This window comes from Ylistrum balloti, unplaced genomic scaffold (genome assembly GCF_031769215.1).
Source record: "Ylistrum balloti isolate Yb309-2 unplaced genomic scaffold, AGI_CSIRO_Ybal_v1 Utg370346, whole genome shotgun sequence".
NCBI lineage: Eukaryota > Metazoa > Mollusca > Bivalvia > Pectinida > Pectinidae > Ylistrum > Ylistrum balloti.
In genome coordinates this window covers 292,760-318,244 of record NW_026782248.1, presented here as the reverse complement: position 1 = coordinate 318,244, position 25,485 = coordinate 292,760, and the positions used below count along the sequence as shown (strand labels likewise).

The following is a 25,485-nucleotide window of genomic DNA, read 5'->3' as shown; positions in this document are numbered from 1 at the left end:
TGTGACGTCATGGTCACCATGGTTACCCGATGCTGGTAAGAAGCAGGCTTGTTGAGTCATACCTGCCGACACAGACTCATGTTGACTTTTAGAGGACAATCCAGTACCAGAGTCCTCCTGCTTTCTGATACTTGTTTGCCGGCCACAGATACAAGAAATTCCTGCCTCCAAGGGTTTGTCATGGTTGCCGACTCGGCAACAGTAAATCTTGTTATGAGATTGTTTTAAAGTCAAATCTTCAGAGGACTGTGTTTTTCCCTTGTGTCTTTTGAACAATTTTTTTTGTATTTTATTGTTATCGGGAATACAGATAACTTTATTGCCTTTTCGTTTGGGAGCAATCCGTTTGTTATGCTTATGGAAACCAACTATAGTGGCCAGATTTAGAACGAATACCAGAATTATTGGCACTGTGCCAAATATGTTCTGGCAGGCAATATTGTAAAAGAATATTAGTGATTGTTATGATGAACGCTGACGAAGTCGTGTCGTTATAATTGATTTCTCCTCTAACTTGAAAAATTCTTGGAATTCCCGACAATGTAACCAAAATCACTATACAGCACACCGTGACTAACACTCGACGTTTTGACCAGATCGTTTTAAACTTCGCAGGAATGTAAACAGCGATTGTCCTTTCTACTGCGAGCATTGCGAACAGAGATTTTGAGTATAACGGTGGCAAGGTAAATAAAAAGTAATAAAATGTTGACATCATGATTGGAAACAAAACCTCGCTGGTTGAACGGTCAAAGAATATCAGAATTCTTGTAAAAGCTCCAACAAGGGAGAATATCCCGAAAAGACAATCCGAGATGCTCAACGCGAAGAAAATTATATCTGTCGTATCCCAACCACCACGAGTCTTGATCGCTACAATCAAGATGACATTAGTCACTATGCATACCACAGCAGTGATGGGTACCACTACTACAAACAGAATCGTCCACTCCAGTGTTATATCTGTAGGTAACATGATGGTGCCAGTATCACAGACAGGATCGTCCACTCCAGTGTTATATCTGTAGGTAACAACACCACCGTGGTACCAGTATCACAGAGAGAATTGTCCACTCCAGTGTGATATCTGTAGGTAACATGATGGTGCCAGTATCACAGACAGAATCGTCCACACCAGTGTGATATCTGTAGGTAACATGATGGTGCCAGTATCACAGACAGAATCGTCCACACCAGTGTGATATCTGTAGGTAACATGATGGTACCAGTATCACAGACAGAATCGCCCCCTCTAGTGTTATATCTGTAGGTAACAACACCACGGTGATACCAGTATCACAGACAGAATCGTCCACACCAGTGTGATATCTGTAGGTAACATGATGGTACCAGTATCACAGACAGAATCGTCCACTCCAGTGTTATATCTGTAGGTAACAACACCACGGTGATACCAGTATCACAGACAGAATCGTCAACTCCAGTGTAATATCTGTAGGTAACAACACCACGGTGGTACCAGTATCACAGACAGAATCGTCCACTCCAGTGTAATATCTGTAGGTAACAACCTGGTGCTATGAGCTATTACACTGACCGTAATGTAACAGGTGAGACCAATTTATAAAGGCTGAGTTCTTGTCCCTTTTACCTGACCTTGACCTTCCCCAGCAGGAATTACCACGATCACGGAAACTGTAATTATAGACAGAAAGCATTGAGAACAATATTAAAGACGATCTGATAGATGGTGATATCACACTGTTCAGTCAATATTTATTATGATATCAGGGGAGTTTTCCAAGGCGACATTGATCCATAATTAAGTTTTCCATGTCTATCGTTGTTTCCTGGACACGCAGAACGGAGAAAGACCCACGTTTCCTTTTTGTCTTTCCGGCCTTTTGTATTGAGTATGCATTGTCATGTTAAACATAACTTTGAAATATAATATGCTACAAGATTTTCTCGTTGAGGTGAAGAAGTCATACTATCTATCAAACTAGATATGTCTGTAGGTAATAACACCATTGTGGTACCAGTATCACAGACAGAATCGTCATCTTATAAATAACTTTGCAATATAATATGCCACAAGATATTCTCGTTGAGGTGAAGAAGTCATACTATCTATCAAACTAGATATGTCTGTAGGTAACAACACCACGGTGGTACCAGTGTTACAGACAGAATCGTCCACCCTAGTGCAATGTCTGTAGCAAACATCATGGTGGTGTCATTATCACAGACAGAATCGTCCACTCCAGTGTTATATCTGTATGTAACAACACCATGGTGGTACCAGTATCACAGACAGAATCGTCCACTCCAGTGTAATATCTGTAGGTAACAACACCACAGTGGTACCAGTATCACAGACAGAATCGTCCACTCCAGTGTAATATCTGTAGGTAACAACACCACAGTGGTACCAGTATCACAGACAGAATCGTCCACTCCAGTGTAATATCTGTATGCAACAACACCACGGTGGTACCAGTATCACAGACAGAATCGTCCACTCCAGTGTTATATCTGTAGGTAACAACACCACAGTGGTACCAGTATCACAGACAGAATCGTCCACTCCAGTGTAATATCTGTAGGTAACAACACCACAGTGGTACCAGTATCACAGACAGAATCGTCCACTCCAGTGTAATATCTGTATGCAACAACACCATGGTGGTACCAGTATCACAGACAGAATCGTCCACTCCAGTGTAATATCTGTATGTAACAACACCATGGTGGTACCAGTATCACAGACAGAATCGTCCACTCCAGTGTAATATCTGTATGTAACAACACCATGGTGGTGCTAATATCATCAACAGTAATTTCCTGTAGTAAGACTACTCTAAAGGAACAAATCTAATAGTAGTATAAGACAACTAATTATAACGGTGTTGATAAGTGATATACCCCCAAAGTCTCGTGATCTGATATATCAGAATATATAAGAATCATTTTGGTTGCATATTCTTTCAAGGGAAAGGTCGCTGAAAAAAAATGTATGTAAATTAATATGATATGTAAACTGCATAATGGCACGGTTCAGAACACATACGTGTTTTATCTAATTCATTTAGTTATGAGACTAATGCACCTCCCCGTCTAGTTTTTAACGTTTCAGTCACTCTAGATTAACCTCAATCGCCCCCTTGACTTCAAAATTAGGCTTTTAGCTTCACAGACGACTCCTGTGTAATATGCAGTTAATATCATATTTTAACTATTATTCTCTGCTATCTCTGATTATTTAGTATTGTCATGAAATGGTAAAATATGTGGAAAAATGTCCACAGGATGATGTTACGTCGCAGACACTATATTCGTATCATAATTATTATTTATTATAATAATTGGCGTCATTTAATTTTCTTACGTCGTGGTAAATCTTGACAATTGCAAAAATAATTTAATGATTTCAAATATGTTATGTTCTTGTTTTGTGGTATACCTTGACATTAATTATAATTAATATAATATTAATTAATTGGAGTTATTTTATTTAATGTTCTCACTTTGTGGTATACCTTGACAAATACAAATATTATATATTCTAACAATTGGCATCATTTAATGTTCTTATGTTGTAGCAAATCTTGACAATTACAAAAATTATATTTGGAAATAATTGGAGTTATTTCATGTTCTTACGAATGTGGCATACCTTGACATGCAGTAACCGAAATATTAATGCAGTGAGTCATCCACTAATTTCCTCAGTCAGACCATGGAACGTTCTTCTATTTGCAATATGCACTTAACGTAAAGCGCGTTCTTCTATAACAGAGGATAAAAATTCCTTATAAGCGGAGACAAAATGTACAGGTAAGACATAAACTTTCTAATAAGCAGACAAAAAATGACATTTTCTCATTAAACGTACCTGGTAAGTATCAGATGCAAATAAACATTTCGAAAATATACTTTCAACATAAATTGATTATCCAAACCACTATTTAATCTTCCAATTCACATCAATGAAAACGTTTGTCAGAAAAAACACAGGTGAGTACATTCTTTGGCTGCTCATTGCAGTGTGTGATTGATTGGATTGCAAACACATTAGACACATTTATCTCATTTTCCTGTCTACAAATGTAGTTTGCATCATGGTCGGATAATTGTGAATATGTCGTTGTTTTAAAAAAAACATATCTGTACATCGTTCAGAGAAAATTCTTTCAGGATTACAGATATTCCAATGTCTCCTACCTATTCTAAAAATGTTCAATAAAAGAAAGAAAAATAAAAGACAAAAACAAACCACAAAAACCCAAAAACAAACCGACATACATAGAATCGTTATTCAAGAACAAAATCGAGGAAACGGGGGCAAATATAGCAATGTACAAGGGTAATAGTATTAGATGACATATCTTGTGGGTGAATCTTCATTGACACTAAAACACGTGGTTGTTCACATTGGAACTATATTTCTACTGTAAACACAACATACGCATTCATGGAGGCGTGTCCAACGTACGTAGCGAACGCAGTTATCCAAATACCGTATATCGGGGTTTTTTTTTGAAGGTATCTCATTTTTGCGAATTTTAGCGACCCTTTCAAAAATCGAAACACTTTCTAGTTGTGCAATACATATCGATAGATAGCTGATGTACCTACAAACATCTGAACACTTTCTAGTTGTGTAATATATAGATAGATAGCTGATGTACCTACAAACATCTGAACACTTTCTAGTTGTGTAATATATATATATATATATATAGATAGCTGAAGTACCTACAAACTTCTGAACACTTTCTAGTTGTGTAATATATATATATATAGATAGCTGATGTACCTACAAACATCTGATCACTTTCTAGTTGTGTAATATATATATAGATAGCTGATGTACCTACAAACATCTGAACACTTTCTAGTTGTGTAATATATATATATATATATATAGATAGCTGATGTACCTACAAACATCTGAACACTTTCTAGTTGTGTAATATATATATATATAGCTGATGTACCTACAAACATCTGAACACTTTCTAGTTGTGTAATATATAGATAGATAGCTGATGTACCTACAAACATCTGAACACTTTCTAGTTGTGTAATATATAGATAGATAGCTGATGTACCTACAAACATCTGAACACTTTCTAGTTGTGTAATATATATATAGATAGCTGATGTACCTACAAACATCTGAACACTTTCTAGTTGTGTAATATATATATATATATATAGCTGATGTACCTACAAACATCTGAACACTTTCTAGTTGTGTAATATATAGATAGATAGCTGATGTACCTACAAACATCTGAACACTTTCTAGTTGTGTAATATATAGATAGATAGCTGATGTACCTACAAACATCTGAACACTTTCTAGTTGTGTAATATATAGATAGATAGCTGATGTACCTACAGACATCTGAACACTTTCTAGTTGTGTAATATATATATATATATATATATATATATAGATAGCTGATGTACCTACAAACATCTGAACACTTTCTAGTTGTGTAATATATATATATATAGAAAGCTGATGTACCTACAAACATCTGAACACTTTCTAGTTGTGTAATATATATATATATATATAGCTGATGTACCGACAAACATCTGAACACTTTCTAGTTGTGTAATATATAGATAGATAGCTGATGTACCTACAAACATCTGAACACTTTCTAGTTGTGTAATATATATATATATATAGATAGCTAATGTACCTACAAACATCTGAACACTTTCTAGTTGTGTAATATATAGATAGATAGCTGATGTACCTACAAACATCTGAACACTTTCTAGTTGTGTAATATATATATAGATAGCTGATGTACCTACAAACATCTGAACACTTTCTAGTTGTGTAATATATATATAGATAGCTGATGTACCTACAAACATCTGAACACTTTCTAGTTGTGTAATATACATATATATAGATAGCTAATGTACCTACAAACATCTGAACACTTTCTAGTTGTGTAATATATAGATAGATAGCTGATGTACCTACAAACATCTGAACACTTTCTAGTTGTGTAATATATAGATAGATAGCTGATGTACCTACAAACATCTGAACACTTTCTAGTTGTGTAATATATAGATAGATAGCTGATGTACCTACAAACATCTGAACACTTTCTAGTTGTGTAATATATAGATAGATAGCTGATGTACCTACAGACATCTGAACACTTTCTAGTTGTGTAATATATATATATATATATATATATATATATATATATATATATATAGATAGCTGATGTACCTACAAACATCTGAACACTTTCTAGTTGTGTAATATATATATATATAGAAAGCTGATGTACCTACAAACATCTGAACACTTTCTAGTTGTGTAATATATATATATATATAGATAGCTGATGAACCTACAAACATCTGAACACTTTCTAGTTGTGTAATATATATATATATATAGATAGCTGATATACCTACAAACATCTGAACACTTTCTAGTTGTGTAATATATATATATATATAGATAGCTGATATACCTACAAACATCTGAACACTTTCTAGTTTTGTAATATATATATATATATAGATAGCTGATATACCTACAAACATCTGAACACTTTCTAGTTTTGTAATATATAGATAGATAGCTGATGTACCTACAAACATCTGAACACTTTCTAGTTGTGTAATATATAGATAGATAGCTGATGTACCTACAAAGATCTGAACACTTCCTAGTTGTGTAATATATAGATAGATAGCTGATGTACCTACAAACATCTGAACACTTTCTAGTTGTGTAATATATATATATATAGATAGCTGATGTACCTACAAACATCTGAACACTTTCTAGTTGTGTAATATATATATATAGATAACTGATATACCTACAAACATCTGAACACTTTCTAGTTGTGTAATATATAGATAGATAGCTGATGTACCTACAAACATCTGAACACTTTCTAGTTGTGTAATATATAGATAGATAGCTGATGTACCTACAAAGATCTGAACACTTTCTAGTTGTGTAATATATATATAGATAGCTGATGTACCTACAAACATCTGAACACTTTCTAGTTGTGTAATATATAGATAGATAGCTGATGTACCTACAAACATCTGAACACTTTCTAGTTGTGTAATATATATATAGATAGCTGATGTACCTACAAACATCTGAACACTTTCTAGTTGTGTAATATATAGATAGATAGCTGATGTACCTACAAACATCTGAACACTTTCTAGTTGTGTAATATATATATAGATAGCTGATGTACCTACAAACATCTGAACACTTTCTAGTTGTGTAATATATATATAGATAGCTGATGTACCTACAAACATCTGAACACTTTCTAGTTGTGTAATATACATATATATAGATAGCTGATGTACCTACAAACATCTGAACACTTTCTAGTTGTGTAATATATAGATAGATAGCTGATGTACCTACAAACATCTGAACACTTTCTAGTTGTGTAATATATATATATATAGATAGCTGATGTACCTACAAACATCTGAATACTTTCTAGTTGTGTAATATATATATAGATAGCTGATGTACCTACAAACATCTGAACACTTTCTAGTTGTGTAATATATATATATATAGATAGCTGATGTACCTACAAACATCTGAACACTTTCTAGTTGTGTAATATATATATAGATAGCTGATGTACCTACAAACATCTGAACACTTTCTAGTTGTGTAATATATATATATATATAGATAGCTGATGTACCTACAAACATCTGAACACTTTCTAGTTGTGTAATATATATATATATAGATAGCTGATGTACCTACAAACATTTGAACACTTTCTAGTTGTGTAATATATAGATAGATAGCTGATGTACCTACAAACATCTGAACACTTTCTAGTTGTGTAATATATAGATAGATAGCTGATGTACCTACAAACATCTGAACACTTTCTAGTTGTGTAATATATATATAGATAGCTAATGTACCTACAAACATCTGAACACTTTCTAGTTGTGTAATATATAGATAGATAGCTGATGTACCTACAAAGACCTGAACACTTTCTAGTTGTGTAATATATAGATAGATAGCTGATGTACCTACAAACATCTGAACACTTTCTAGTTGTGTAATATATATATATATATAGATAGCTGATGTACCTACAAACATCTGAACACTTTCTAGTTGTGTAATATATAGATAGATAGCTGATGTACCTACAAACATCTGAACACTTTCTAGTTGTGTAATATATATATATATATATATAGATAGCTGATGTACCTACAAACATCTGAACACTTTCTAGTTGTGTAATATATATATAGATAGCTGATGTACCTACAAACATCTGAACACTTTCTAGTTGTGTAATATATATATATATAGATAGCTGATGTACCTACAAACATCTGAACACTTTCTAGTTGTGTAATATATATATATATAGATAGCTGATGTACCTACAAACATCTGAACACTTTCTAGTTGTGTAATATATATATAGATAGCTGATGTACCTACAAACATCTGAACACTTTCTAGTTGTGTAATATATATATATATATAGATAGCTGATGTACCTACAAACATCTGAACACTTTCTAGTTGTGTAATATATATATATATATAGCTGATGTACCTACAAACATCTGAACTCTTTCTAGTTGTGTAATATATATATATATATAGATAGCTGATGTACCTACAAACATCTGAACACTTTCTAGTTGTGTAATATATATATATATAGATAGCTGATGTTCCTACAAACATCTGAACACTTTCTAGTTGTGTAATATATATATATATATAGATAGCTGATGTACCTACAAACATCTGAACACTTTCTAGTTGTGTAATACATCTATGATAAATAAATACCAGTTAGTATGTAAATCACTTATCTAGTTTGACTGGTCAGTTAGATCTCCAACTGATGTTAGAATCTACTCTAATGTCCGTTATGAAGTATTCATAGTTTTCAAAAAGTTAATCTTTTGCAAAAAAAAAAAAAAAAAATTACAGAGCGGAAACTTTTTTTATGTAATATTATGTTTGACACCTCAATCTCAGAGTCGTGTTACATTTTTAAGTAAGACTTTGTATCAAACTTAATCATTGAAACAAAGGACAGAGTTCAGTTCAACAATTTAATTCATTTGATTGATAAATGGTACTTACAATGAAGTTTTACATATACATTGATTATAAAATGAGTGATTTGCCCGGAAATTATAAAAAAAATACCAACAAAAAAAAAAAAAAAAAAACCAAAAAAATCAAACAAAAAAACCTACCCAAATTAAACACTTCTGAATTACTTCAGAACTAGAACCGTATCGGAAGATGACATTGTCACTAGTAGTACCTTTCCCGAATTCATTGTTGCCCGAAAATTGGTCTCTTAGTACCGATGTTCTTTCTTCCATCTGTCGCACCAACTTATGGCTCGAAGCAAAGAACGCTCGTTCTTTTTGAACTAGTGAGAAAAGGAAAAGAAAATTCCAACTTGTCAACACAGTCATAATCCAAACAAATATTCAATAAGGTATGGATTATGTTGCCATTTTGGTAATTCCTTGACGTTCTTTGAGAATGTACTCTTCTGCGTTTTCCGATTAAGGTTTTATTGTTACAGTAGAAACATTGAATTGTGGTTTGGTTAATCGGTACAAAACGTAACCAATATATCTGACCCTTAGTTGAAATGAATTCAGTACTGTAAAATAGTTTGGCCCCCGCCCTTGGACCGGGAGGGGCGGGGCTCAATAGAGGAAATAGATCAATTTTTTTAAAATCCTATGCCTCTTGTTGGAATGTTTTGGTATTGCCCAAATTTGGTATGTAGCTTGCGTTGGTGAAGGGGAATCAATGTATAAACAGTGTGTTTCGGCTCCCTGAGAGGGTGGGGACAAATAAGGGATATAGAACAAATTTCTCAAGTTTCTACTCCTTCTGTGGGAATGATTGTATTTTGTCCAAATTGAGTCTAAATCACACTTGGGTGATGGGGAAATAGTTTTGTATAAACGTTCGTTTTCGGTCCTATATGGGCGAAATTGGAGAGTCCCAAAGAAAGAAAAAGGGGAAATTATTTAGAATCCTGATGATGTGGAAGTTCCAGAATTTTGTCCCTATTTAGTCTTCTTTAGATTTCGAATAAAACGTGGGTCTGAAGCAGTCTATCGGAATCATGTTTAAACTTGGTTGGAGGCATGGATTTTTGATGAGGATGTGTTTTATGTAACAAATGGGTCTCGGCTATCTTGGCAAAAGGATGGCGACCAATTGGTAATATCAAGCAAAATCATTATAATCCACTTCTCCAGCAAAAATGGTAAGATTTCATTCGAAATTCTGAAACATCCCTCAGGGAAGGGTAATCAAATTTGTATAAACGGTTGGTCTTGCCCCCTCTGGGGCCTGCGGATCGAGCCACAAAAACGAAAAATTGCAAATAATTCAAAACCCTTTTCTTCCATAGAATGGACTCAGTTTAAACACGATATGAAGCATTCTTTGGTGAAGGTAAATCAATTATATATAAACGCTTGGTCTTGGCCAAATTTAGTTCGAAGGAACATTTGGTTAGTGAGTATTAAAAATTTTGTTCTGAAACATACCTTGTTCATACGAACCCATCCGTTTGGCTGGGACTGAAACTGATGTCTTCCTTAAAGGGGCGAACCCAGTTATGCAAAGTTAAGAAAGAAATTATGAAAAACAAAATAGCATGTAGTTTAGAAAGAAGATAAATAATCATACTCCACATTCAGTCAACTTTTAGGGTCATTCAGTTGGACAGAGGTACGATTCTTATGCCGAACATACAGAGAATGTCAGTCATAAGAATTAAGTACTTATCAAGACAAACATTTTTAAAAAATGGCAATCTTGGTTTCATTATTGGTTTGGCTAAACATTTATTTTTGGCACATAATATTAGGCATGAGGTTATCACAAATTACAGCTTTGTAATCATGAAGTGATAATTACACATATGTTGACATGGTAACAGAAATTACGGCTACAAGTACGACGTCATGCCGACAAAAACTTCAACTACAAGGATGTCGCCATGGCGACGGAAACTGCGATTACAAGAATGTCGCCCGACAACATAATAACATTTTAATATTATGTATATATATATTTGTATGATATTTTTGGTCTGTTTGAATTAAATGGAACTCAAAATAAACGTATGTAAGTATCAATGGTACAGTTGATAGCTTATGGTATTACATTTAAGCGAAGCAATGTAAGTTTAAATGAACACAAATTGAAAGCATTAAATTAATATTTCCCATGGCTTTTCCACGAGTGTTTATAACAGGGTTTAAAAAAAATTCTGGTATACCGAGAATTTCACTCTCCGCGTTATCAGAAACAGAATATTTGTTTTTTGATAGTAACACATTTAACGACAAGAAAAACAATGGAAGTTCAACAAGATTGATTTGAGAGAAGGCAATGAATTAAAAGTCAGAATTCTGTGTTGGTAGCTCAGTAACAAGCAATATTGTCATAAGCTTTATCAAATCGGCTTCTTTCACAGAAAAGGAACTTCGTGCGCTTATTTGTCAGTGGTCATCCATATCGATGGACAGGAATTCAAAATCACAATTACAATCTGTAGGATAGCATGCATAAACGGCAAGGAAATTTGCAATATGTAACACAGATATACATATGGTATAAGACATCTTCAAAATATATTGCTGAAAATCAACTTCAAAACAATTTTGAAAACTTTACAAATAAGTAACATACATTAATGATGTATAAGATTTTCAGTTCATTTCAATCAACGCTTTGATGAAATGTTATAATCTACTGCTGTATGTCTGCAACACAAAATTTCAATTTTCAGGGAAATTAGTAATCAGAAGATGTATGATTGAAACTCTTCATTCAACGTCATTATGGACTATGATCTAAACCAATTGTGTAAAATAAAAAAAATCGACAGCTGAATATTTTGAGGCGTTCTAATGAAATCGATTTCTGATCGAACGAATTGCGACATTTTCTTTCCTCATATCGAAGGTAGTTAACATTTTATTGAATCTGTATACTTCTCTTTTCAAAAAAATACTCAAAGTGCAGGCAACTGTTGTATTCAGGAAATTAAATTTGATATAAATCAAATTGTCAATCATTAAGTGACTTTCAATTTTCATTCTCTGTCTTCAAAACGCATTTTGATGCCATTTTTTGGTACCAGAAATACTTCTGCCACTGGAATAACGTCATGATCCTCGTCTAACACAATCTTGAATCTGAAAGTACATACAAATAAAATAAAATTGAATTTTCAATTTGTTTTTCGAAATTATAAAGCGATAAGTGGTATTAATTACAGCAGACAACAACCAATCAGAATCGAGAAAATTCTAATGATTTCAAACAAAAGCAAAACGATATGTTTAAAACGAAAGCGATGAATGTTACTAAAAATAGATATATACTTCTCAGTATACACCGGTTCAGGCAGTGCTCTTTTCAAAAACACGATCAGAAGGTATCCAAAAGTTACTAAATAAGATTAATTTTCATGTACTGTTGTTATTTTTCATAATATTTAGTGAAACGCTTAGTATTGTTACCTTTTCAGTATTCTGGATAAAATTACTTTCTGTTCATTCATCGAGAAATGTTGACCAATGCAATTCCTGGAGTGAAATCAGAATTTATCAGACAGCTGTGGTTCTTTTTATTATATCTGGGTTTTAATCATTGCCTTTCCTTAATCTTTTGGACGTTTATAGCAATATTTAGATATTTGTTTAGGAATCACGCCAGACTATATCCAAGAATGACAAACAGTTGACAATTTTAATCAAAAATATTAAAAATATACAATGTATTTGTCAAATTGAAATCATAAGACTATGAATGTCAAATGGAAGCTTTTCAATGCTAAAAATGTAAACAGATACGAAAGCTATATTCTGTAATGTTAATAAATGATATGACACGAACCTAATCGCTTTGTGTAACTAGAACATTTGACATCACTGAGTTCTTGACAAGTGGCTACCTCCATTCACATCTATTTAATTATATATAAATATTCCTTGTTCTTCTTGCAATCAATGTGTATGTATATAAATATAGTTAAGAAACATGCAAAAATTAAATTATCAAAAACAAAACTAACCAGTTTTGAAAACTGTTTTGTTAAATATTACCTGGGACCGGCAGAGAATGGTATGAAAGCGTAGGGATCCCGGTTCTCGGAATTCTCCGGAAGGAAACGCTCAGGTCGAAACTCCTTAAACAGAAACCAAACCACTTATTGATGATTAAATCAATTAAAAATCATTGGGTGACGGCAACATGTAATGAAAATATCAGGGTAAGAAGATGACTGATTGGAATCAGGCATTTCTAGATCTTATCAAAAAATGCATTATAAATATCAGTACATGTAAAGAATTCACTTTTTTTTGTTAAATCAAACTATCATGAGATTTCTCCTAGCAACCAGCGTCTTTTAATGACATTTGTGTTATAATATGTAATATGTATACATACGGTATTTTTTTCCGAATTAAATATCGACTGAAAAGATTGCTATTTGAGAGAATATCTGAAACACGTGTCTCGTTATTTTACTGATTAAAGATTTTAGCGTTATTGTACCTCGAATAAATATTACCCTCGCGAAAATAACTGGTTCTACGATAATAGAGATGTCATCATGAAGTACAGCAGTGTATCAATTTGTAATGAAAAGTTAAAACATTCAATTCTCAGTTGTAAAGAAATTGAATGAAAACCTCAGTAAAACCCTTTTCCAGTAAATAGTTGATGACGTCAATAAATCAGTAAGTATATTCCGATGGCTTTCCCGACTAGTCCACAATAAGTTGTGTAAATGTTAGGAAGCTTATAAGAGCTTAGAAGGGTAACGTCATTCAATACACATTTCACTTTCGTTTCTTTTTCTGGTAGTTCATCTCCCGATACGGTTTTCGACGTATTTCAATTTCGCCATAGGCAAATCGGGAACGCTAATTTGTCACTGACGAATGAAGTTCAATGTTGGCACCTACTGTTGGGGAACGATTATTGCATACCCACTTCATCATTGATGGGAATATCTTAAGACCGACCTTGACAGTGAACTAGGTAGTCCCGATAGTTCAGAAATCTCTGGCACTAGATAATGCCTCTGTCATGACGTTACTCATCTCGATTCCATTAAAACTTTTACCATTTACCACATATAACACGTCAACGTGTTACCATATAAAGGTCGATATTTCTTGTCAACATGTGTGCCATTAATTTTGATATCTTCCCTCATCACATGTGTCGCTTGAAAAGAGAACTCAGTTCATTTTACAGAGTCGTCAGGTTTCGTACAATGAACAAAGATATAAACAGAATATTTAACTGTAATCGTCTAAAGAAACAAAGCATATCACAAACAAATAAAACATTTCTCATTGACGGTCATAAAACTTCCCCATAATTTTAATCAATTTGTATCTTTTGAAAACTTGTGTTACGATGTTCGTTTTTGTACCAATGGTCGATCGGCAAAATTATGAAAACGTCTTCATTTCGATGAACACCAAAAATATCGATGATATTTTCTTTAACTTGTGTCTTACATTGGCATTAGGAAAGATGTTGATACCGCAAGAGAAGTTCCTGCCGGAAAGTAGACACCTCCAACCTCCATGGACTTTCTGATAACCCTTGAAGAGTTTAGCACTGGCGGGTACATCCTCATATTCTCTTTCATAAACATCGTCAGTTTCTGTAATTTTCCTAGATCCTCCCTAACGACGATTTGAAAGAAGAACAAAAGAGAGTATGACTTTTACCAGTTGGGTCAGTTACTTCTATGGCACCCGACATGTAAATTCAGGTCAATCTGAGAAAAAATCAATTGCAATACAAGGCGCGTTGATTACTTCAATCAATCCACATCAATGCTACCGAATGTAACGAAATCCTACCCAACATTACCCAATAAAACACCAAACCTTCCAATAATTTTCGATAACACCCAATAAAACACGATACCTTCCATTACAACAAATGACTAAACAACACAACACTAAACAATAACACAAAACTAAACAATAACACAAAACTAAACAATAACACACAAAACTGAATAACACACAAAACAATAACACACAAAACTAAACAATAACACACAAAACTAAATAACACAAAACTAAACAATAACACACAAAACAATAACACAAAACTAAACAATAACACACAAAACAATAACACAAAACTAAACAATAACACACAAAACAATAACACAAAACTAAACAATAACACACAAAACAATAACACAAAACTAAACAATAACACACAAAACAATAACACAAAACTAAACAATAACACACAAAACAATAACACAAAACTAAACAATAACACACAAAACAATAACACAAAACTAAACAATAACACACAAAACTAAATAACACACAACACTAAACAATAACACACAAAACAATAACACAAAACTAAACAATAACACACAAAACAATAACACAAAACTAAACAATAACACACAAAACTAAATAACACACAACACTAAACAATAACACAAAACTCAAGTTCAATAAATTTTGGGCAAAACATGAACCAAAGAAAGATTTACATGAAGACCTCTGAAAAATAACACATGACGAATCAGATCAGGTGTTCCGGAAAAGTAAGCGCCTTCTACTTCATCGACGACACCCGCTATGTAATTCTTGGTCAATCCAATTAAATGAGAATAATGTCTACAACAACTGAACCAACAGGCAAATTAGGGACAGCAAACACTTCCAGTTTCAAAACGCACAAAAAAAAAAAAAAAAAAAGAATATTTCTCAATGAGAATGACAAACGTTAAACTTCTTGCTAATTATCATTAATCTGTATTTTTTGAACCCTTGTGTTACGAATTTATCCGTCGACTTCTTGCTGGGGATGCATGGTTGCTGTCCATAAACGGAAAATTCACAATAGGGAAATTGAAATAGCCACATCGATCATACAGCTGAGTAATTGCTGTCCAAGTTGTTTTCGTTTTATAAAACGCTCGAGGTAAACGACTGATGTAGAAAAAACCTAGAATGAATATTGGGAACATACGTCGGTTTGAAAAGAATAAAGATATAAGAGATGAACTCTAAAATTACGAGACAAACTCGATGCCCTTCAAGACGGCTTTTAAAAAGTATAAAAAGATTCCGATCAGGTGATCTGAAGAAAGACTATATTAATAACAATGAAATAGCCATGCATTGCGAAAGGTATCGACGAAATCAAACTTCACACCTCATACGGAAAGAGAATATTTCTTAATGAAAATATTCTCATGATAGCGACAATGAATCCCTCGAAACATTGAAAGAGAAACTCATTGAATATCAGATCACCAAATCTTTGTCTAGCCTTTTTTGATGTTGAAATAATATTTGAGTTCTACTCAAGAGAAAAATATTGATCATACCAGCCACACTGTTGAACGAAATAATTCTAACAGAATTTGATGAATAATTTTCACCATTGAATGTGTGTTCGGTCTCCTGTGACGTTGCACACCTCCTGGTAAACTTTTTCTTGCTCATCCGGGTACCTTCCGAAATTATACAGGGCCCATCTCAGTGCAGTAAACGTGGTTTCGTGTCCTAAAAACAGCAAACAAATAAGAATTATGACAGATTTTATATCTCGCGTGTATTCCGCGTATCCGTGTCATCAGGATGTAACTAACAAGTTGTATCTGTTAGCTTTGATGAAAATCAAGGGGAAGCTATCATGATGATTTCATAGCGAGATACAAAAAAACCTATACTTGGCCTCTCAAGTGAAGTAGAATACAGATGATCCTATATTTGGTCTCTCAGATAAAATGGAATACAGCAGACCCTAGACGTGAGTTCTCAGATAAAACTGAATACAACAGACCCTAGACGTGGGATCTCAGATAAAACTTAATACAGCAGACCCTAGACGTGGATTCTCAGACAAAGGTGAATACAGCAGACCCTAGACGTGAGTTCTCAGATAAAGTTGAATACAGCAGACCCTAGACGTGGGTTCTCAGACAAAAGTGAATACAGCAGACCCTATTTTAGGCTCTCAGATAAAGTTGAATACAGCAGATCCTAGACGTGGGTTCTCAGACAAAAGTGAATACAGCAGACCCTATTTTAGGCTCTCAGATAAAGTTGAATACAGCAGATCCTAGACGTGGGTTCTCAGACAAAGGTGAATACAGCAGACCCTATTTTAGGCTCTCAGATTAACTGAAATACAGCTGACCCTATTTTGGGCTCTCAAATGTCCCCTTAAGAGAAGACATCAGAGAAACCACCTGGGCCTGCAAGGGGTCCTACAATTAGTAACGTGGTGCGGTAGTAAGGCCTTCAGATAAATACAGCAGGCATATGCTGTTTATACCAAATACTGACCGCATGTCGGTGATTTTTCCCTCGGAACTCCGGTCTTTTCCCTCCATCTTTAATTATCCTGGCTGTTGATAGGGCATAAAGCAACATTAAACGCAACCAAAGCTCCTTACGGTGCACTGAATAAACTCTGGTGGGTTCCGAAAAGCACTCTTCGAGATATTTCACCAGCAAACATAAACGTATCCACCTCGTCCCGGATTTCCTTGTCCGACAATCCGGCTCCTGACTCGTCTTTAGCTGTCATAAGGATGTCGAGAAAATCAAGTCGGTGTTTGCCCACTAACAAGGATGGATTTTCAGCCTGGAATTGTAAACTCGGTAGATAAACTGCAGTTCATATTGCAGCTACTAAAGCAAACAATTGAATTTAAGATATTTCATTTGTCAAAGCGTTCGTTTCAGATGTTTAACTTTGCATAGTCCATAAATAAGGGATTTGTACTCTTTGCTTTAGTTTTACTTTACCAAAGCTTTCTTTCGTTTTGCTATCAGATCATCAGCAAATCCGTGGATGTAGTCTAGATGTCCTTTATACTCTTTACCATCCCCTGACATCATGTAAATTGTCCAGAACAGAAACTGCCACGGATACCTAGCAACAATAACTAAATTATTCAAACGCCATAAATAGACTCCACATATATCCTCTAAAGCAGAATATATACCTAGCAATGATTCGTCGTACAAATAACTGAAAAAATTATATACTGGTGATAACAAGCAGTCTGGCATCGTCAAATGTGAAACATACTACGGGTCATCAGCATCGTAAAAACTAACAACATAAACAAGGAGGAGAATATACTCCGGACAAGCAATACAAGATATACATAGATGTATGAAAATGATTTCATTCGTTCATCGGCAAGGTTACAAAATTTAATAATAGTTTAAAAGAAAAAAAAACCAATAGAATAACGAGGAAAATAATAAAAGGATATACTGAGCAGAGCATGGCTCGTTTACGTTCTATAAATAGACAGAGCTTGCATATATTAAGTAGATATAACGACTGTATAAAATATTAACAAGGGAAGTAATCGGAAGTAGACAATACAAAAACCATTCAAACAAACAAAGGGAGATAATAAAAACTCTTTAGTGTTCACATCGCTTTCTTAATGATACAAGGGTATAAAATAATTCTTTTTAAATCTTTACATTGTAAACAGTATATTTTCGTAAAACAATTTATAGGAAGCAGAGCTTCGATAACAGTCAAAATAAAAGACGCATCTCTCAGTTTCCGTATGAAATCAAGGTTTACCAGAAAATATTTTGATATGTCCATGAAGAAATGGCTGTAGTCATTAAAATGATAATTCCGTAGGGGTTATTTATTAATTATTGTTATTGCTAGCTAGAATATAAAAATAAACTCCTTTTCGTAAGAGGTGCAACATTGAGTGGTAGAAATCAACTTTAAGTATAGCAATATACATACATCATTCTTTTCATCCAAAGAAACCCTATTCTTTGGACAGCTGTGGCATAAGGATGTTTCTCACTGTAAAAAAAAATAGAAAATACCGCTATGTTAATATGACCGTAATTAAAACTAAAATCATACTAACCTTGGTAAAAGCATAAACAACAGATAAATTTACACAACTCGTGAGATAAATTCAAGACCGGGACCAGTATTACGGAAGGGTTAGCGTCCTCTGTTTCATCGACGACACCCATCAAGTAAATAATGTCATGTTCCTAAATAAGAACAAGGTTAATGACAATACCTGTCATACGAACGAACATCACACACGTTCAGCTTTCTACAATACTATTTGCACAACACGTGTGTGTATATTATATGTGAAATCAAAACGTGTGTTTATCATATGTGAGAACACCACATATGTGTGTATGTAATAAGTGAGATCAAAACATGTGTGTGCATATGTGAGAACACCTGACATGTGTTTATCCTATTTGAAAAGATTTTGTTAATGGTTGAAATGGGCGCGGTTTTACACTTGCTGTCAAAATTAAGATGCATTTTTCATATAAAATGAACAAATGATTTTTTTATTTTCGTGTTTTCATAATTTTTTACCTTTATTCATTCTACAAAAATGGCTGAAAGCATTCAACCTCGAAAACAACAAGTCTTGCATGATAAAGTATTGTTATTAAAATCACCCCATACGTCTGCCTTGAAAATCACAATGAAATAACAGTAGGCCCTGCACCTACTTACGATAGTTGAATGTTGCCTTCGTAAGACAGCGCACATCTGAGGATCACGTCCAGCGTGGCAAGGTTAAGAACATCGCCGATTTCCACACTTTTCGAAGTTTCTTTCATTAGTCGGGCAAACTTTTCCTAACACGAAAAAAAAACTACCTTTGTAGATGTGTAACAGTGTGTACATAGTTCACTGTGTTAATCTGTAATTATTTAAAAGAGATAGAAGTGCGGTAAAAATATATAGTTCTGTTGTTGATAATGATAAAGCAGGCCATTGTGATGTAAAGGTCTTTGAGTACTTGTCAATAATCTCATGAGGGCGAGTAATATCTAACAATTAACGATAATCCCCCCCCCCCCCCCCCGACTTCTCTTGTCCGGAGTGTTGAATAGTAGGTCAGATTTAATTTTTAATTGAATGTGTTTGTAAATTTGTCAGTTGTACAACCAATACAAAACACTGTATTTGAAGTAATACCAATCCATTTCAGAATACAACCCCACCCCCTCCTCCCCCGCCCAATCCCACCACTCCCTTTTCAATCAAATGTTCGCCCTTTAGTCATTTTACGCAATGCAAGATATTAACAATATACCCATTAGCATTGAGTAAAAGAAATCCGGAAAAAAACATGAACTAATTTTGTTTGTTACAACCTTTCCGTACCAAGACAATATCAGCCGCGTCGTTGTAAATCTTAACATACGGCCTCAACACATCAAAGTGGAAAGCTGGAGTAAGCAACTTCCGGTTCCTTTCCCATTTTTTCCCATTGCTTGTGACCAAACCGTCACCTGGAAGACGAAAAATTATACATTCTCAGTATTACCTCGTTGAGGGCATGTTTATCTTTTGATGCGATTTCAGGTCCTCGTATCGATATACAAGTATATACTCAAACACTTGGTAAAAAGTGTTGAATTCAATTCTGCGGTCCTACATTTCAACTCTTTCGGTCCTTAGTATAACTAACAGGACGAACAGTTGTATGATGAAGATTACTTCATCATTCGGCTTCTCAGTATCTAATTCTGAATATTTAATGAAATTTGCCTTCTGTGCAGTACAGGAAAACATTCAAAAACAAAGCTTCTCAAACTTCTATATTTTTCAAACTTCTTTATGACAAAGATTACATAATATAAGAAATCAAATATCCGGAAAAGTACATTATAATTAAATGAAAAAGGATACGGAATGAAATATCCGGAATTAACATGGTAAGGGAAATAACTCATAAGGTATTGCAGGCGGTAGACACTGTTCTCCGCGGGTTTTGTCGTTACTCGTATTTGATACTATTTTTTTCAAAATCATCATGTAGATTATAAATTTATTGCAATAAGAACTTATTCGATTGGCGCAGTGGTAACGTGGACGTGAAAAGGTAAAGGGGTCACCTGCCCAGCCAAGTGGGTTATCCCCGGGTACACCCGTTTCCTCCCACAATAAAACCCCTCGCGCGCTTACATCCGGGCCAACAAGAGTATAAGTTGAAATAACTTGTTTCGCAATTGTTGTAAAATAAATAAAGTTTATATATATACTTATACACCTCCCAATCCAGATGTTTCCATTTACTCTGATAAAGGATTTTTCCGGTCGTGTGCAAAGATTAAATAATTCACTGACAAACCCTAGAAGGATGAAATAAATATTTGATGCTTTGATTAATTATTTTGTCCTACTGTATCTAGTTCTGAACTTGAATTGAAATGTGTAATTTTAATGTGTCTTTTGTACAATTATACGAGTAGGCATGAGAACGAGAGAAACATTCTAGATCCATCAAGTACTGTAAAATCATGTCTTTCCGTAGGGCTCAAACTTCGTGGTTTTGCTAAAAAATAGCATTTCGTGGGAATTGATTTCACAATGAAATAAAACTCACGAAGTCCTACTTAAGTAAATATTCAAGTAAAAAAAAACCCTCAGATCTTGTTGTTTCGTAGACATATGAACTCATAGATTGATAATAACCAGGAATTAAACCAAAACTAAACCACCACGAAAATTTTTTGTTTTACATAAATAGAAACAAACTGTCTCTGGTCTGCAGGAGATTCGTTTACATCATATTTACAATAACATGTAGCTGGAACTAGTCTTTTTCTAAGAGGTTCCGACGTCCCGAAACAGAAAACACCCCAGAAGGTATTCATGATTCTGCAGAAACTTCTACATTTGACGCCTCACACAACAACAATAACAACAACAACAACAATGAAAACATCGACTACAACAACAACAACAACAACAACAACAATATCGACATCAACAACAAAAACAACAACAACAACAACAACAACAGCAACAACAACAACAACAACAACAACAACAACAACATCAACAACATCAACAACAACAGCCAAAGATAATTATTCATCACACGCGCTAATGGAAAATTTTCGCCTTCTATGTCACTCAATAATGCATGACGTTCTATACTTCGTTTCGTCTTTTTGCACTTAATAACAATATTGTGTTGGGATTTTTTTTTTATGAACCAGAAGTAGTTCAAATTGTAGTGGCCATGCCGTGCAAATAAACGGAAGCAATGAAATCACAATCCAGTCTGTTTTATTATACCAATGGTACAGTGCACCCATACCACATGTCAGCATCGCCGGATCATACGCAATATTCCATCTACATGATATTGAGATTCATGAATGAAATTGATCATTGTTGGTGAATAAACATATTTAATTATCATTTCGGCCCATGAATCAAAATATACTGTATCTACTAAAATTGCCGTGTTCGGACAAAGACAACGCTCTATTAAGGGAAAGCATTAGCTTCCTGTCTCATGTAGGAAATACGTGTGCCAAGGACATTTTCTTTCAGAAATAAAAAAGGGAGAAAACCTCAAAAACAAATATTTCCTTCAAATGCGTTAATACAAAATATAGGAATATCAAAATATGTACTTACCCATGAACTCCGTAATAATACTATAAACTTCTCCTCTCCCCCTGGGTTTGGGATCAGACAGCTTTAGCACGGCTTTTACACTGTCCGGATGGTTGGCTTGGATTATTGGTATGAAACACATCCAGAATATTGTCCACTTTTTGTTATGAAGAATGTGGTTATTTTCGTCTTTCGGCATGTTCATAATCAACCTCAAATCAGTCATCTGCAACGTTACGATTTCACGCGTCGTAGATTTTGAATATTTTTGTGAGAATGAAGCACTTAAATCGATTAAATAAGTACTGAAACTGGAACTCATTTAAAAAGTTGTAGATTTAATCTTAAGTATATCACAAGACACTTACAAAGACTGTAAAAACGGAAATGCCTAGAAATATATTTACTAACTTAATTTACAAAAAAAAACAGCATTCCTTAAAAAATTGAAATAAATTACAAAATATTGGTGAACATTTAGATCGTCATTTCTCACAAACCAGATGTGAACTTCAAGACATTGGCAAACTTCGTTTACAAAGATGGCAATTCCTCAGAAACCGGAATTGTTACAATAGGCAAAATTCGTTTATAAAGACTGGTCTTCCTCAGAAACCCAAAGTGAACTGAAAATATTGGCAACCATTGTTTTTAAAAAAGATCGCAATTCCTTCTAAACCGAAGATGTAACCAAAAATATTATCAAATATTGTTTACAAGAATCGCAAATCCATACAACTGCATGAAGTTACGTGTGATTGGGTAACAGTATCGCCCGAAGTGACTTTGATTAAAACGGTAAAAAGTAAAGATATGTTTGCTTACTTGGGTGCAGTTCTAGATTTTTCTTTGTGCCGTTTACCTACTTCCGTTAAAACGATGTTTTATTGAATATATTTTAAAAAAAAAACAGATTAATAAAGTTTCACTTACGAAATCCGTTTTCATATGTCCCCAAAACCAATGAGGCGGGCGGAATTGAGCAAAGTCTCTTACTGTCCGGCAGAGGACGCTGTATCTCCACAAAGCAGTAACGATAACCCACAACAGGTATCCCACCACCAGGGTGAGTATGAACTGTATTAAGTTATCCATCGCTCGAGATGAAACAAATCAAAACGCTAATCAGTCTGTACTTATCAAAGTGAATCAAACTCGTCGTCACCTTTCACTTCCAGAAATTTTGCGCCTTTGAGATCAAATTTGTCTGAAACTTATGCCCAACTTCTTCTCCAGTGCAATCGGGAAGAACTGAAATATAAATAATATTTTGAATATCAGAACCTTTCGCAGTATTAGCGAAGAAGATACAGTTCACGTAAGTAAAAATGTCATTGGTTGGGTGATATATTTTTCTGACAATCCAAACGAACTCGATACAAATATTTTGCTGATACCTTTTCATATGAAACCATCATTAACCTAGGGAGTCACTTGCTGGCTGATAGGCTACAACATTTACTATTTAAAATTTCAACGTGTTTGTTTATGTCAATGATGGTCAATGACTTGGGTGTGCAAAGATTACATGTGAACTACGTCATCGTTTCATGTGTCATGTTCCATGGAAATGGTATCGTTCCGTCTTGTAAGATTAGATATACCAAAATTGACTTTGAAAAAAACTTTCGTACCCCACAGAAGATGACATTTGACTTCTTTTGTACGAGATGTTTTAAGTGGGTGTTTGTCGTTTAAACGAGAGTATTATTCTTTTAGAAAACAGTGTATTACATGTCACTAACAACCTTCATGTTAATAGTCACATTGGGAAACCGGAAGTGTAACACGGGGCATTCACAAACTTCCTCGAAAGTGAGATATTGCTTCGCAATCTCATCTACAGTTGTCGACCTTTACTCTCGATGATATACGAGATGATTCTGTCAGAATCCGGACGTGCGTCATAAGGCATCGCCAATCTGTTGGTTACATCTAACGTATTGTTTGAGAAGCAGGAAGTGTATACAAGGCACTGAAAAGAAGTTATGCCCATCTGCAAAGATCGAGTTTTGCTTAAAGGCTGGAAATTTAGATATTCATAGAATTTGTGTGAGTAAAAGAAATAGTGCTTCCATTAAACTTACTAAAATCCTGCTTCTGTTAAACTTTCTTTTTCAAAAAGACCGATGTTGCGTCAGAAAACGGACGGTAAATACGGTCATAGTGTTGGGTCTTTTACATTCGATTATGTGAAAGATATATTGCTTAGTGTTCCCCTACCGATAAAACCGGGAGAGTCTGTATTTTCTTCTCCGTCCGTCTCGCCGTCCGTCTGTGTACGTACGTAATAGCAATGTTTGTCAGCACTCCTCTAACGGTTTCATTCCTAATGGGATTTTAATCAAACCTTACAAACGACCTCAATTTCTTGGAAAAGTTCGAGTTTCAGGGTTGTTAAGTCAATGTCAAGGTTAAAGTTACTATTTTAAGAAAATCATTGCCAGTACTCTAGCAGCTTTATTCCTTGAAGGATTCTCATCATACCTCATACACTTAAAAAGTGCAAAATCTTAAGGGGGAGTTGGGGGGAGGGGCGGTATAGATGTCCTTCCTTGGTTTCATATTTTTTAGCTTTGATATAGTAGCTTAAAGAGTCTACAATTCAATGCAGATACGTATAATGTCGCAATATTTAAATAATACTTTCATTTTCACCAAAACGTTGACGGTCCCTAATTAAAAAAAAATAAATTAAAGGCTGTTTGCATTATTTACGTTGCCTGTATTTCGTAATACAGTTAATTACGTCGTTGTACATTTCACTCAAAAACGTTCACATTTCGGCTGTAATTTGCAGATATCCGCTCCAGTATTAAGTCGTGTTAAGATAGCAAACATGTCTTTTACCACGTTGGTTTACAATTCGTACTTTGCTTTCTCCCATATGATAGCCCCCATGTACATCTTTTTTGTTAAAACATGAGCGACGTAAACAAGCGAATGAAACTTGAAATTATTTCAGTCAATGTCTG

General features: G+C 34.3%; 1 protein-coding gene across 1 annotated transcript; it reads right to left on the bottom strand.

Moving 5' to 3' along the window:
- Positions 1–9,391: 9,391 nt before the first annotated feature.
- Positions 9,392–23,605, bottom strand: LOC132553752 (cytochrome P450 4F6-like). Its single transcript, XM_060218024.1, has 13 exons — positions 23,444–23,605; positions 22,532–22,736; positions 20,261–20,388; positions 19,604–19,728; positions 18,851–18,913; positions 17,872–17,998; positions 17,572–17,707; positions 16,497–16,620; positions 14,587–14,757; positions 13,156–13,238; positions 12,571–12,636; positions 12,186–12,243; positions 9,392–9,440 (listed from the first exon to the last, which is right to left on the bottom strand). The coding sequence occupies exons 1-11, from the start codon at positions 23,603–23,605 to the stop codon at positions 12,608–12,610; spliced, it is 1,353 nt and encodes a 450-aa protein (XP_060074007.1). The 3' UTR covers positions 9,392–9,440; positions 12,186–12,243; positions 12,571–12,607.
- Positions 23,606–25,485: the final 1,880 nt, after the last annotated feature.

Coding starts and splice junctions, on each gene's coding strand:
- LOC132553752 (XM_060218024.1), bottom strand. CDS start 23,605: ATGGATAACTTAATACAGTTCATACTCACCCTGGTGGTGGGATACCTG. Junction 17,999..18,850: donor CTTTGGATGAAAAGAATGAT/GTATGTATATTG, acceptor TATTGTTGCTAG/GTATCCGTGGCAGTTTCTGT. Junction 13,239..14,586: donor ACATCTTTCCTAATGCCAAT/GTAAGACACAAG, acceptor TTTCTGTTTAAG/GAGTTTCGACCTGAGCGTTT.